Consider the following 15,144-nt stretch of genomic DNA (forward strand, 5'->3'; position numbering starts at 1 on the left):
CCCCACTTCCACCAAGTCTACCCTGTCCAAGGTGCTATTATTTCTTGACTGGATTATTCTAATAGTATCCTACCTGGTGTTACTCCTCCTGCCCTTGTCCTTTATACCAAAAACCAAACCAAACCCATTGCCGTCGAGTCGATTCCGACTCATAGCGACCCTACAGGACAGAGTAGAACTGCCCCATATGGTTTCCAAGGAGCGCCTGGTGGATTCGAACTGCCAATCTTTTTGGTTAGCAGCCATAGCTCTTAACCATTATGCTATCAGGGTTTCCCCTGTCCATTATAGTATATTCTAAACCCAGCAGCCAGAGTAATCCTTCTAAAACTAAGTAGATCAAATGTTCCTCCATGTAAAATCCTCCAGGTGTTCCCCCTTCTCACTCAGAGAAGAACCCATCTCGTTCAGAGAAGAACCCAAGCCCTTACGATTGCCCATAAGGTTGTACATGATCTAGACCTGTTACTTCTTCTATTACTCTACTAACTCACTTTGCTTCAGAAACACTAGTGTCCTTGATGCTCCTCAAGTATTTCAGAAACCTTTTTCTCTTTTGTGCCTGTTGCATTTTCCCTTCCCTATTTATGATTGGATCCACAATCAACACCCATGGAAGCAGCAGTCAAGAAATCAAACGATGAACCACATTGGGCAAACCTTCTGCAAAACATGTCTCTAAAGTATTAAAAAGCAAAGATGTCACTTTGAGGACTAAGGTGCACCTAACTGCAGCCATGGTATTTTCAATTGCCTCATATGCATGTGAAAGCTGGACAATGAATAAGAACAACTCAAGAATTGACGCCTTTGAATTATGGTGTTGGTGAAGAATATTGACTATACCATGGACTACCAGAAAAACAAACAAGTCTGCAATGAATAAGAACGACTCAAGAATTAACGCCTTTGAATTATGGTGTTGGTGAAGAATATTGACTATACCAGGGACTACCAGAAAAACAAACAAGTCTGTCTTAGAAGAAGTACAGCCAGAGTGCTCTTTGGAAGTAAGGATGGGGAGACTTCATCTCACGTACTTTGGACATGTTATCAGGAGGGACTAATCCCTGGAGAAGGACATCATGCTTGGTAGAGTAGAGGGTCAGCGAAAAAGAGGAAGACCCTCAATGAGATGGACCGACACAGTGGCTGCAACAATGGGGTCAAGGATAACAACAATTGTGAGGGTGGCACAGGACCAGGCAGTGTTGTACATGGGGTCGCTATAAGTTGGAACCAACTCGACAGCACCTAACAAAAACAATAACTAACATGCTTGGGAAGAGAAGCCCTGGTGGTACAGTGGTTAAGTGGTCAGCTGCTAACCAAAAGGTCAGTGACTGAAACCCACCAGACGTTCTGTGGGAGAAAGATATGGTAGTCTGCTTCCAGAAAGATTACAGCCTTGGAAACCCTATGGGGCAGTTCTACTATGCCCTATAGGGTCATTGTGAGTTGGAATCCACTCCATGGAAATGGGTTAGGGTGTGGGTTTAAGGAGTTCCTAGGGAGCCCTAGTGGTGCCGTGGTTAAAGCACTCAACTGCTAACCGAAAGATCAGCAGTTCAAACCCACCAGCTGCTCCGTAGGAGGAAGATGTGGCAGTTTGCTTCCATAAAGATTTACAGCCTTGGAAACCCTGTGGGGCAGTTCTAGTCTGTCCTATACGGTCTCTATGAGTCAGAATCAGCTCAACAGCAATGGGTTTGGTTTGTTTTTTGGCTTATGCCTGAGAATGCTATTGCTCCAGATATCTGCATGACTCACTCCTCACCTCTGTTAAGTCTTGTTTAAACGTCATCTGTTTGGTGAGGTCTTCCCTGACTACAGTACTTAAAAACTGGAATCCCATCCCATGCCTGGCACTCCTGGTCCTCCCCAACCTCACTTCATTTCTCTGCATAAAACTTATTAATATGTGACATGCTAAGTATTTGTGCAGTTATTTACCTACCTATCTTCCATTATGATACACATTGCGTGGAAAGGTAAGTTTTCTTTGTTCACTATCATATGCCTGTGCTAGATTAGTGCACACTACAAAGTAAGCAGCCAGTTGCTGTGGAGTTGATCGTGCCCCTGACAACCCCATGTATGTCAGAGTAGAACTGTGCTCCATAGGGTCTTCAGTGGCTGGTTTTTCAGAAGTAGATCACTGGGACTTCCTTCCGAGGAACCTCTGGGTGGACTTGAACCTCCAGCCTTTCAGTTAGCATCCAATTGCTTAACCATTTGCACCACCCAGGGACTCCAGTACAAAGTATGTTGTTGTTGTTAGGTGCTGTCAAGTCGGTTCCAACTCATAGTGACCCTGTGTACAACAGAATGAAACACTGCCTCTTCCTGCACCATCCTTACAGTAGTTGCTGTGTTTGAGCCCCTTGTTGCAGCCACTGTGGCAATCCATCTCGCTGAGCGTCTTCCTCTTTTTTGCTGACCCTCTACTTTACCAAGCATGATGTCCTTCTCTAGGGACTGATTCCTCCTGATAACATGTCCAAAGTATGTGAGATGAAGTACAAATTAGTTCTCAGTAAATGTTTGTTGAATAAATTTCAATTTCAAGTCCTATACAGGTACATGCCACATAACATCCGTTTTCAGGCAACATTCAACTGCATGTTGGCTGAAAACTCTGGCTATAATAGAGTTCAGAAATCCCCACTGGAGAATAGGATGTAGTGGACATACTTTGCTAAGTACTGTAGATCCTACCTGTCTCTCACTACCTCTCCGGGTCCCAGGTCAGCCCTGGCCCAGGGGTGGCAGGGAAGGGGTTCTGGCCCCCATCCATGGCTGCCTGTCCCATCACACTCACCTCAGGCAGGGACTACACAGACATCCCAGGAGCCGCTGAGGGGTGATGCCCATGAGGCTGCAGCCACATTCAGCCAGGGCAATCTGTGTGTTATGCCCGGCCGGATACCACAGCTCCTCCTTCAGGGGCAGCCACCAAGCTGTCCGTCCTGCAAAGGTGCTGGGAGGAGGAGCACCAGGAAAGGTGGCTGGAGGAGGAGGCAGAGGTGGAGGCAGAGAAGGAGGTGAAGGAGGGGTAGGCGGCATGAAAGATTTTAAAGCCCAATGGGGATGTGGGGAAGGCAGGCCCGGAGGAAGGAAGGGAAGGGAGCCAGCAGCGTTCCTGGAGGTGGCTGCCTGGAACTCGAGTGTGTGCAGTACCAGGGACCAGGCACATCTCTCAGAGGCCAGGTGGTGACCACACAGGGCCAGCAGCAGCCCAGTGAATGTCCTGCACACCTCTTTCCTGTATATAATATGGTATGCGCGTGTCCAAATCACATAACGTCCTATTTCACAGAACATATGTTGGACGTTAAGCAACACATTCCTGTATATCTCTTAAAGATGAAATGGATATTATGTTTTATCACCTTCCTGGGAATAGATTTCAAAAAATGAAAGGGAATCATTTGGCTAATAGATAGCCTGTGAGTGTTCCAATCATTACCTTAAGAAACTGTTGCCGTTGAGCCAAGTCCAACTCATAGCAACCCTACAGGACAGAGTTGAACTGCCCCAGAGGGTTTCCAAGGAGCGCCTGGTAGATTCGAACTGCTGTAGCTGCTGCAGCCACAGCTCTTAACCACTACACCACCACGGTTTCCAACCATTACCTTGGGATAAACCATATTATTGATGCATTAGAATGTCTTTGTTTTTCCTTTCTTTTTGTATAAGCAAGATATTCCGTCTCCACAATTCCTGATTGTAAAGAAGAAAGGAAAGAGGTAGGGATGGAGGGAGGGAAGGAAGGAAGAAAGGAAGGGAAGGAGGGAGAGAGGGAGGAAAGAAGGAAGGAAGGGAGGGAGGGAGGGAGGAAGGGAGTATGGAAAGAGGGAAGGGGACCAATCATGAACACAGATTTCCTGAATGGTATACCAAACCAAGGGCTAATATAGCTATGTAGCCTTGTGTGCTGCATTTTTCTTCATACTGATATAAAAAGTTTAGGTTTCATGAAGAGTTGTACTTAAGCTAAGCTCTTTTTCTTAAAACTAAATGAATCTTGTTATAATATAAAATCAATACATTGTAGTTAAGTTAGAAAACAGATAAGTAAAAGGAAAAAAAATAAAGAAAAACCATTATCCTTATCACCTAATGATATCCTTACTACCTTATTTTAGCTCCCAGGCATTCTACAATAATATATTACATTATAAGTACTATATTAGTACCTCCTTTTCCAGTTAATACATAATGAAACTCTTTCCATTTTAATAATTTTTTTTTACTGTGCTTTAAGTGAAAGTTTACAAATCAAGTCGGTCTCTCATACAAAAACTTAGATACACCTTGCTTTGTACTCCTAGCTCCTCTCTCCCTGATCAGACAGCACACTTCTCTCCACCCTGTATTTCCCGTGTCCGTTCAGCCCTCTACCTTCTCATCTCACCTCCAGACAGAAGCTGCCTGCATAGTTTCATGTGTCTACTTGAGCCAAGAAACTCATTCTTCACCAGTGCCATTTTCTATCCCATAGTCCAGTCCAATCCCCGTCTGAAGAGTTGGCTTTTGGGAATCGTTCCAGTCTTGGGCTAACAGAAGGTCCAGGGACCATGACCTCTGGGTCCTTCTAGTCTCAGTCAGACCATTAAGTCTGGTCTTTTTACAAGAATTTGAGATCTGCATCCCAATGTTCTCCTGCTCTGTTGTGTTCCCTGTCGTGGCAGTCAGCGGTTGTAGCTGGGCATCATCTAGTTCTTCTGGTCTCAGGCTGATGTAGTCTCTGGTTTATGTGGCCCCTTCTGTCCCTTGGGCTAAACCATTTTAATAAATATTAATTTACCACATCATTCAGTCCTTTTAAATTATGATAGCTCATGTCTTAGCATACAGTTGCCCTATAAACTTTTGTAGTTGGGTCACCTAAATTCACAGGTCCTCTCAAACTTGTTTTTAAATAATCAGAATATTTGTGTGCATTTTACGAAGCTGTTGAACTATTAATATAGATGAAGTTAAGTACTCAAGAGTATTTATGAGGCGTCTATTGAATTTGACTTCAGCATACTGAAATAAGTGTTTGCTATAATGCCTAATTTTGTCAGACATACCCTGATGAATATATTCATCATTAATGAAACACACACCACTGGACTTGAGTAATTGTAAATTGCCAGGGCTCTTTTCAACAAATCGCTCACGTTTGTTGACTTGGCCCTTTTTACACATTTTCATTACGCTAGTGTGGGACAATACAACACAATGATATAATGAACCAAACTCCAGAGAAGGTTTGCTCGTGGCAATCTATGAGTGTTAAATGGATATCTAAAAAACAGTTTCATCGAGTCTATTCTGACTCATGGCCACCCCATGTGTGCCAGAGTAGAACTGTGCTCCACAGAGTCTTCAATGGCTGATTTTTCAGAAATAGATTGCCAGGCCTTTCTTCCAAGGTACCTCTGGGTGGACTTGAACTTCCAACCTTTCTGTTAACAGCCAAGTGTATTAATCATTTATACCACCCAGGGATTCCTAACCTGATATCTATCTACCCTCACCCAAAGTATCACATCTCTTGTGCAAGGCAGTGTGGTTAAGTAAGGATAACACCAGAGTGAATGTCAGGAGGCCTGGACTCCATGTCTAACTCTGTCACTGTCTTGCAGTGTGACTTAAACCAGTAGTTCTCAACCACGGGCTATTTTGGGAACGCCCCATGATACATTTGGCAATGTCTGGAGACATTTTTGCTTGTTATGACTACTAGGGAGGGGGTGGGTTCTACCAGCATCTAGTGGGTAGAAGCTGGGGATGCTGCTAAACAGCATACAGTATGCCAGGCACCCTACCCTTCCCTACCCCATTCGCCACGACAAGAAGGAGTTATTGAACTCAATATGTTAGCAGAGCCAAGATTGAGAAACCCTGAGTTAAGCAAATCACTTCATTTTTCTGGCTTTCGATTTCCTCACCTGTAAAAGATTTTAATCATGTCTCAAAGACTCTCTCCACCAATAAGCTCAGTGATAGAATGAATGACGCTTGTGAATAATTTAGGGTGCCTTATCCAATAAACAAGGTAAGCACGGGTTAACTTGTGCTTACTTACTAATCTATCGTGAACAATTTCATGTGGGTTTCACTTATGTGTGGCGTGATGAAACCCACGTGAAATTGTTCATGATAGATTACTAAGTAAGCACAAATAAGCCTGTGCTTACCTTGCTTATTGGCTAATCCACTCCTGATGGAAGTGTACCAAGGCATTCAACACAGTTCAAAATTATTTAGAAACCTCATTTCTTTTCAACCCCATTTCACTAGAATCTGATGCAGAGACAGGTTCAATCGCTTGCTTGAGAAAATCTGGCAAAGGAATACAATGCTGGTCTCCAGAGCCCCTCCCTGTCAACTGGACTGTCAACCTCATCACACTGCTTCCAAGAGGCGATGTGACATTGTAAGAAATGCCTGGCTGGAAATACTTGCTTAAGTTTTGGTCACAAACTGGAACAAAATCTGCTTTTACTCTTTTATCTGTATAGACTGGGTAAAGTTTTTCTTCTCATTTTTGGGTTGCCTGCAGAGACCTCGGGTACTTGAGTTCATCAAACAGTCCTTTTGATTTTTTTTTTTTTGCTATGTTGCTAACTCGTGTTTCTCTAAAAATTCCATGCCACAGTACCATTAAATAATTGATGGCATAGATCTACCTCTTGAGTTTTACAGATCAGTATCAAAAGTTTCACATCCCATATCATTAAGGAAAATGATAGCATTGTGTAGTGTATTTTATTCATCTAGCACTGACTTGATTAATCTCTTCTTATGGAATTAACCATATATACAGAATCCTATAAATTATTGTCACTTTAAGAGCACTTCTGGAGGTATAAATCCAAATATACTGGCTCCCCCACTATAGCATCAGAAGCCCAGTGAAGACACAATTTACAATGCTTAACTGTTCAAGATCTCTTTGCACTGTTTATTTATGTTTCTGTGTGAAGAACAGATGAAAAGGTTTTAGTCAGAAGTCAGTGCGTATCCAAGTAACCAGCTTTCTCTGCAGGCTTCACAGGAAGCATAAGTTACCAATTAGCATTTCTATATTGGAGCTGATTATCCACATCAAAGAGTGCCCATCCCCACTGCCTGTTCCATTCCAACTCGTAGCGACCCTATAGGACAGAGTAGAACTGCCCCCATAGGGTTTCCAAGGCTGTAATCTTTACGGAAGCAGACTGTCTGCCACATCTTTCTCCCACGGAGTGGCTGATGGGTTGGAACTGCTGACCTTTCAGTTAGCAGCTGAACACTTAACCAGCGTGCAATCAGGGCTTCTCCCACCAAAAGGCAGAGTGATGAAAAGAAGTCAAGACTGTGCTCTCAAATTGTCTCATGAGCTGTGCCAGATATTTGCTTTCAACTCGAAAGCCACCCATTATGTGACAAAAAGCACCACTGGGTATGTAAGACCACAACTGTAACTCTTCTGGAAACCCTGGTGGTGTAGTGGTTAAGAGCTATGGCTGCTAACTGAAAGGTCAGGAGTTCGAATCCAGCAGGTGCTCCTTGGAAACCATATGGGGCAGTTCTGCCCTTGTCCTATAGGGTCTCTATGAATCGGACTCAATGGCAATGGGTTTCTATTTACTTATGTGGAGTTTAATTTGAGGCGTTGTGAGAACCAAAGGCAGAAACAAGTTTTTCTGGTTCAACACCTTTAATGAGTGAGAAGAGCCTATTTTGTATCAATTAAGCACCTACTTAGACAAACAGCAGACAAGGCTGTGGATCCCAGGAGGGTGTCTTGACAGTACAAACAAGGTGACTAGGAGGCAATCAATACACAGTCTCCTCTGATTAACAGCATTACATCAAATTCCACTGTTCAATTTGCTAGCTCATTTGCTTGAGGAAGATAGGCCATTGAAGGGACAGCTTGTTGGACTAACATACAGCTTTTACTTGACATGACAGCAATACCTGGTGTCATGGATTGAATTGTGTCCCCCCAAAATATGTGTCAACTTGGTTAGGCCATAATTCCCAACATTGTGTGGTCATCCTCCATTTTGTGATTATAATTTCATGTTAAAGAAAATTCGGGTGGAACTGTAACACCCTCACTCAGGTCACATCCCTGATCCAATGTAAAGGGAGTTTCCCTGGGGTGCAGCCTGCACCACCTTTTAAAAGAGGTAAAAGGAAAGGGAAGCAAGCAGAGAGCTGGGACCTCATACCACCAAAAAAGCAGTGCTGGGAGCAGAGCATGTCCTGTGGACCTGAGTTTCCCACTAGAAGAAGCTCCTAGGCCAAGGAAAGATTGATGACACGGATCTTCCTTCAGAGTTGACAAAGAGAAACCCTTCCGCTGGAGCTGACATCCTGAATTTGGACTTCTAGCTTCCTAGACTGTGAGAGAATAAATTCCTCTTTGTTAAGGCCATCCACTTGTGGTATTTCTGTTATAGCAGCACTAGATGACTGAGACAGCTGGAAAAGACTAATGTTTGCCCAAGAAAAAAGATAGAATCCAAAAGTCATGGAGTTTATTATCAAAGATTGCTCCAGGTGAAATTAAGAAATAATTGACTAACTTCTAAATTATAATATTTTGCACACAAACAGTTGCCTTAGACTAAAAGGAGAGTGTATATTACTCAAATGCTTCAAAGGCTTGCAAAGCAGACAAGCAATATTTTGGACCAATGTTATAAATACCTTTTTTTTTTTTTAAGGGGCAAGGGATGAAAATGAAAATAGCAAATATGTGACTAGCAACCCACAGAGTAACAATAGGTGTTTATCCTGCTAGTGGAGTCCGTGAGTTGACGGTTAACACGCTGGGCTACTAAACAAAAGGTTGGTGGTTTGAGTCCACCTAGCATCACCTAAGAAAAAAGGACTGAAGATCTACTTCTAGAATCCATGCACTGAAGACCTTATGGAGCACAGTTTTACTCTGATACACATAGGGTTGCCCTGAGTTAGTCAACTTGACAGCAGCTTTTTTTTTTTATCCTGTTAATATCACAAAATTATTTTCTATTAATTACATAGTTCGCAATGTTTTTGCATTTCACACTCAGACATCAGGACTTCTGAAATATCACTCTATCCCAAGAGTACAACACCAGCAACAACAAAAGTCATGCATATTCATGAGAGTGAAAGTAGTGGAGATGATAGTGACAAAATTTATGAACAATTATTTTGTCAAATAAATGAGTGGAAAGTTTGATGAAACTGATAAACAGCAGAGCAGATTCATCATTCACTTAAATTGATTATCATAATGGAAAATAAAGACAGTATACCTATTCAGGATATCAAATAAATTTTAGCTTGGCCATCAAGATCATCTACTCTCAGAAACACATCAGGAAAAAAGAACAGTTAAATATTCCATGTGTTTATACTCTTCAGATGAAGGTAATGTCACAAAGCATTCCAGATTACTACTACATAAATATCTAATCTACTCAAGAATAATCATTTATGATCAATTAAATTACTGAAAATTTCATGTGGAATTCAGCAATGCAGTATCTGTTTATTTAGTAAATATGTTGAAAGTCTCTACGCAGTGTAATGACTTAATATGGCCCTTCTAGCCATGATCTTTGTGACTCACACACAATGATTGACTATGCAAATAAGGTATATGGAACCTGTGATAGCTGAGGTTATGTGTCAACTTGGCTAGGCCATGATTCCCAATATTATGTGGTGGTCCTCCATTTTATGTGTTGTGGATTCTGACTTGTACATGCTGATGAGGCAGGATTGGTGTAAGGTGTGTCTTGGGTCACAGCCTTGCAGGAGGCCGTGACTGAAATCCCACCCTTACTAAAGTTACGCCCTTCCCTGGGGTGTCGCCTGCATGTAAGACACATGTGTCCTGGTGAGGCGCTCTCTCTCTCTCTCTCTGCATCTGGATTCCGATTCCTCTTTCAGTTTGTGGTCAATTGACCTCCAATTCTTGGGACTCGAGCCAGAGGCCTGCTGTCTGACCCGCTCATTCTGGGATTCACAGGTCACCTGGGCCAGTGGCCTATTGTGTGACCTGATTTGCCACCTCCCGCAGCCTTGTGAGCCAGCAGCCTGGGGTCTGAACTGCCTGTTTGGTTTGTCAGCCCCTGCAGCCACATGGGTCTGGAGAAGCCTGTGCCTGACCCACAAATTTGGGACTTGCCAGCCTCCACAGCCACATGAGCCATTTCCATTGTACCATTCATGAGTTCTGTGAGATGCTGCAATCAATTAGGGAACCCAAAGGTGGGAGGAAGAGTACTGAGGGGAGATGGAGTAGTTGATATCAGAGATGATGGAGTGGGACAGCAGCTTGGAAAAATTGGACATTTGGGACATCTTTAACCTCAGCCTCATAGGAACCAGCTTTGTGATGATCCTGATAAAAGAAATTATTTGTTTACTCTGAAATGGTTTTGGTTTTTGAGGATTAGGATTCCCTAATATCGTTGTACGAGATCCCATGGTTCTGTATGTTCATGCTGCTCTGTGGGCCCTTGTACTTGAGTAATACTGCTCCTTGATATCTCTGCATCATTTGAAACTGAGTCACCTCCTCTCCAGGCTTCTAGAGCACCATGCCTTTATAGTTTCCATTCTCCTTCTCTGGCCATTCTTCCTCTAGCTTCTCTCTCTCCTCTTATACCGTAAATGTATTGCATTCCTCAGGACAGGGCAAATCATTGAGTGCTTTCTCTACATTGTCTTCCTCAGCAATTACATTCTCTCATCTTATAGCTTCAACTACCACTACTAATCGTGATATAGCCTTCATGCCACCCCATACAGATAATGCATCTATACTAGCTCTTCTGTCAAATATGGTCAACACTATGCTGTCAGATCAACATATCCCTGTTAAATGTCTCACTTGAGAAAACCCAGCAAAGGATAATAGAAAGCTGGTCTCCTGAGTCAACATTCAACTAGACTGTCAACCTTATCACACTACTTCTAAGAGGCTACGTGACTTTGTAAGAAAATGCCTGGCTGGCATGCTTTACTTAGGTTTTGGTCATGAACTAGAACAAGACCTGGTCTTATTCTTTTATCTGTATACCCTAGTGGAAGCTTCCCTCCACAAATTTAGATTGACTTCAGAGATCTCATGATTATCTTATGTAAGGCTATATCTCCTGTCTTGTTAACAGATAAGTTTTTCCCTTGCCGACTTTACTGAAGATGGCTGCCATGTTGTGAGCTTTGCCCCATGGCAAAGAGCTGAGGGAGGCCTCAAGTTAACAGCTAGCAAGGACCTGAGGCTCCAACCCAACAGCCCAAAAGAAATAGAATCTTGCCAAAAACCATGTGAGTGCATTCAGAAGTGTATCCTTCCTCAGCTGAGCCTCAGATGAAACCCCATCCCTGACCTCATGCAAAGGCCTCAATGCAGCCTCATGAAAGACCCTGAAGCAGAAGGCCCAACTAAGCCTTGCCTGGATTCCTGACCCACAGAAACTATGAGATAAAAAATATGTGTTGCTTTGAGCTGCTAGATTTATGGTAATGTTACACAGCAATAGATAACTAATACAATAATAATGGTGGCAATATGGAAACTACCATTCAGTGAGTGCTGACTATGCATCAGGAACTCTGCTAAGATATATATATATATATATATAATTAGTTATCTAGGGCTGCTATAACAGAAATACCACAAGTGGATGGCTTTAACAGAGAAATTCTTTCACAGTCTAGTAGGCTAGAAGTGCAAATTCAGGGTGCCAGCTCCACAGGAAGGCTTTCTCTCTCTGTTGGTTCTGGGGCAAGGTCCTTGTCAATATTCTTCTCCTGGTCTAGGAGCTTCTCTGTGCAGGAACCTTGGGCCCAAAGGACGCGCTCTACTCCCGGCACTGCTTTCTTAGTGGTATGAGGTACCCCGGACTCTCCGCTCGCTTCTCTTTTTTATATCTCAAACGAGATTGACTTAAGATACAAACTAATCTTGTAGATTGAGTCCTGCCTCATTAGCATAACTGTCTCTAATCCTGCCTCATTAACATCACAGAGGTAGGGTTTACAACCCATAAGAAAATCACATCAGATGACAAAATGCTGGACAATCACACATTACTGGGAACCATGGCCTAGCCAAGTTTAAAGACATTTTGGGGGGACACAATTCAATCCATAACCATATACATACATATATGTTTATCTGTGTGCATTTATAAAAGGAGCCTGGTGGCACAGTGGTTAAGTGTTTGGCTGCTAACCAAAAGGTCAGTGGTTCGAACTCACCAGCTGTTCCCCAGGAGAAATATGTGGCAGTCTGCCTCTGTAAAATTACAGTCTTGGAAACTATGGAGCAGTTCTACTTTGTCCTACAGGATTGCTATGAGTTGGAGTCAAATTGATGGCGATGGGTTTGGTTTTTTTGTTTTTTCTGTGCATGTATGTGTGTATGTATCTATATATATCTATCAATAGATAGCTAGCCCACATAACTTGTGTTTCCCCAAGATAAAAACAAGTGCCAGTCTCAATCAAGGTCAACAAATAACCTTAATAAAGTGAAAACATGTACCATTTGAAGAATCACGGTATTTTGTGCAAATCTCTAAACGTGTATGTTTTAAGAAAGAGTGCTTTAAGAAAGGTAAAAAAAGAGGCTTGTTTATTTGAAAGCAATACACCTTACATGTTTTATTTTTTAAGTGTGTACATTTCTGATTCAGTGTCTCAAATGGCAGACGCCCAAGTTTTTTTTTAATGATAAAAAGGATGTAAAAACAAATTTTGAGGCTAAAGGGGACCAGATAAAAGAGCTTCAAAAGTATAGGAAAGCAAAGGAAAAATGAAATAAAAAGTAAGAACAAAAAATAAATAAACATAAAAGTAAAAATGACCATGAAATAAAAATAGATAAACACAAAAATAAAATAAAACAAAAATTAAAAATACTGAAAGTTTCAATGAACAAAGTTTCATTCCTTTCGAATCTTAGAGCAAGTAATTTGGAATTTTCAATCAGCAAGCTTGCTTCTTCTGGTCCAACCACAGTTCTAGTGCCATGACTCTACCTACTTTTGGTCAAAATCCCTTATTAATCTTTTAATGTGAGCCAGCTTGTTATAAAGATACCAGCACCTTTCTTTTTCTGCGTCAAAATTGGGATTACTCTGCTTTATTTTCTGATATTCTAGTGAGATTTTTTCACTAATATCCTGATAGACTTTTGTGCCTGGAGAAAGGTTCTTCCTTTTTGCATCGAGGTTAACAAATGGGCTGGATACAGTCACCAGCTTGGCTCGCAAGGCCTGATATTCATCATACTCTGCTCTGAATTCCTGCACATAGTGCTGACGTTGCTCAGAGGTGACTATGGTGAAGTAGTTGGCCAAATAACCTGAGGGCCCAGATGTTGAACAGCTGTCTTCAGTGACAGTGCAAACCTTTTCAACTCCTTCACTAGAGTCTGACTTTGTGCCTCTATTTCGTCTTGCAGGATCTATCTTCTGCATCTCCATCATCTCAATACTGTGTTTTTGGTTCTTTGCTTGGTGTTCTATAAATTTATATTTGAACTTCTCATCAGATGTTGAATGGTTCTTCTCTATGAGTTTTGGATAATTTGTTTGAATGGAAATACAGGCCAACATTTCCACAGAAGTATGCTTATCCTGCTGGTGTTCAAATACACTACGATTTCGACAGAAACTGTCACAATATGGATCTTGAGTCCTGAGCCCTTCGGGGGTGCTATAAGAATTATAGTTAGAACTTACAGGCTGGGGAGAATTTGAAATGGGAAGGGAGGTTGAGGGCAGAGGCGGAGAGGTAAGGCTGGCTGTAGCCGCAGAAGGTAGTCGGAGAGCTGCAGCAGATTTTCCACCAGCGTTATTCAACTTAACATTTGATGTTGACTGTAATCTAGTTGTCAGGTGAGATATTCTAACTTTTTTTTTCCTTAAAGGATCAATAAAAGTCGAATTGAAAAGCTGTTTCTGAGAAGTGCCATCTGTACTAGAAACTCTAGAAGATTCTGAATAATTGGTGGCAGTAGTATTCTGAGCTAGCTCCGCTTGTCTGGCAAGCACCAATTCCAATGACTGCCTATCTAACTCACTGTAACCCGGCCAGTCTCTCTGGAGCTCTTTGAAAACAAAATCCTTTAAGGTGTAAGAAAAATTCCTAGGATTTAGAGTGGCTACCTGTTGCAGAATTTTTCCAAGTGAGTTCTTGTCTTTTTTAAGGATACCGTCTTTCTGCAGTCGAACGAGCAGCTCAGGTTTCTTATAATCCCTCAGTGCCAACAAGTGAATCACCCTGTCCCTGTATGGCCGCATGTGGACACTGTTGGCAATCCGTGACTTTCGACTTGAATGTGCAGGCTTAATGGGAGTGGTTTTTTCCCTCTCAGGCACTGGCTCTGTAATGGTTTGAGGTGCTTTCTGAACTGGTACTTTCTTCCTTACATATGGTTTTGTAATCGTGCTCAGTTTGTCAGAGGAGTCCTCCTCTACCTGGGCCATACATCCGTGTGTTGTGTTTGTTCTGCGCACTGTCATTTTCTCGGGAAACAAGCCCTGGCAAGTGAGCTGTGAGGGAGTAGGGCCCCATTCAGTTTGCTGGGTATGGTCAACTCTCCCTTGATGATTGTCATTACTCACACTGGACAACTGGAAGTTAACATGGTATACATCAGTAGGGGAAGAGTTTGAGGGGATTTCAATAAGCCTTTCAAGTCCTTGGAACTGAATAGAAGCTTTCGGAGGTGCTGTATTCTTGTAGTTCTGGTAAGAGTCAATAGCCTGGATGGTTGGCCCAGTGAGCTGCATGGGCAGCATGGTGACATTGTCCTGCCATGGCTCTATGTCATTCACCAACTCCACTGTCACCTCTCCTTCCTGGGGTGCCACTGCCCCCACTATTCTGCCTCCAAAGGCTGTCATACAGTCATGTCTGCAAAAATCAAAGTTCAAACAGTCAAATATTTGAGAAAAAAACAACTTTCTTTGGTTAGAATTGTGTCTCTTATTGCTATTGTTTGTAAAATTAATTCTAAAAGATCACGTCCCAGTGGAACAAAGGAAAGAAGTGCCTGAATGACACAGGATCTGGGGAGGTCAAAGTGGTTGTAAGGATTGAATCATTTTTTTCATTGTTCTTCCTTTCCCTTTTTTCATTTCT

At 42.3% G+C, this 15,144-nt stretch overlaps 1 protein-coding gene across 1 annotated transcript; it reads right to left on the reverse strand.

Annotated features, from left to right (window-relative positions):
- Nucleotides 1-2,817: 2,817 nt before the first annotated feature.
- On the reverse strand, nucleotides 2,818-14,906 carry LOC126069511 (RNA polymerase II elongation factor ELL2-like). The gene is made up of 2 exons (XM_049872963.1): nucleotides 13,039-14,906; nucleotides 2,818-3,265 (listed from the first exon to the last, which is right to left on the reverse strand). The coding sequence occupies exons 1-2, from the start codon at nucleotides 14,904-14,906 to the stop codon at nucleotides 2,818-2,820; spliced, it is 2,316 nt and encodes a 771-aa protein (XP_049728920.1).
- Nucleotides 14,907-15,144: the final 238 nt, after the last annotated feature.

The sequence above is a fragment of the Elephas maximus genome, chromosome X (assembly GCF_024166365.1).
Source record: "Elephas maximus indicus isolate mEleMax1 chromosome X, mEleMax1 primary haplotype, whole genome shotgun sequence".
Lineage (NCBI taxonomy): Eukaryota > Metazoa > Chordata > Mammalia > Proboscidea > Elephantidae > Elephas > Elephas maximus.

Bases quoted from the DNA above. Each gene is read 5' to 3' on its own strand.
- LOC126069511 (XM_049872963.1), bottom strand. From the start codon at position 14,906: ATGACAGCCTTTGGAGGCAGAATAGTGGGGGCAGTGGCACCCCAGGAA. The intron at 3,266-13,038 runs GTAGGTAGAGTC...TATTATATACAG, and splicing joins ATAAGGGATTTTGACCAAAA to GAAAGAGGTGTGCAGGACAT.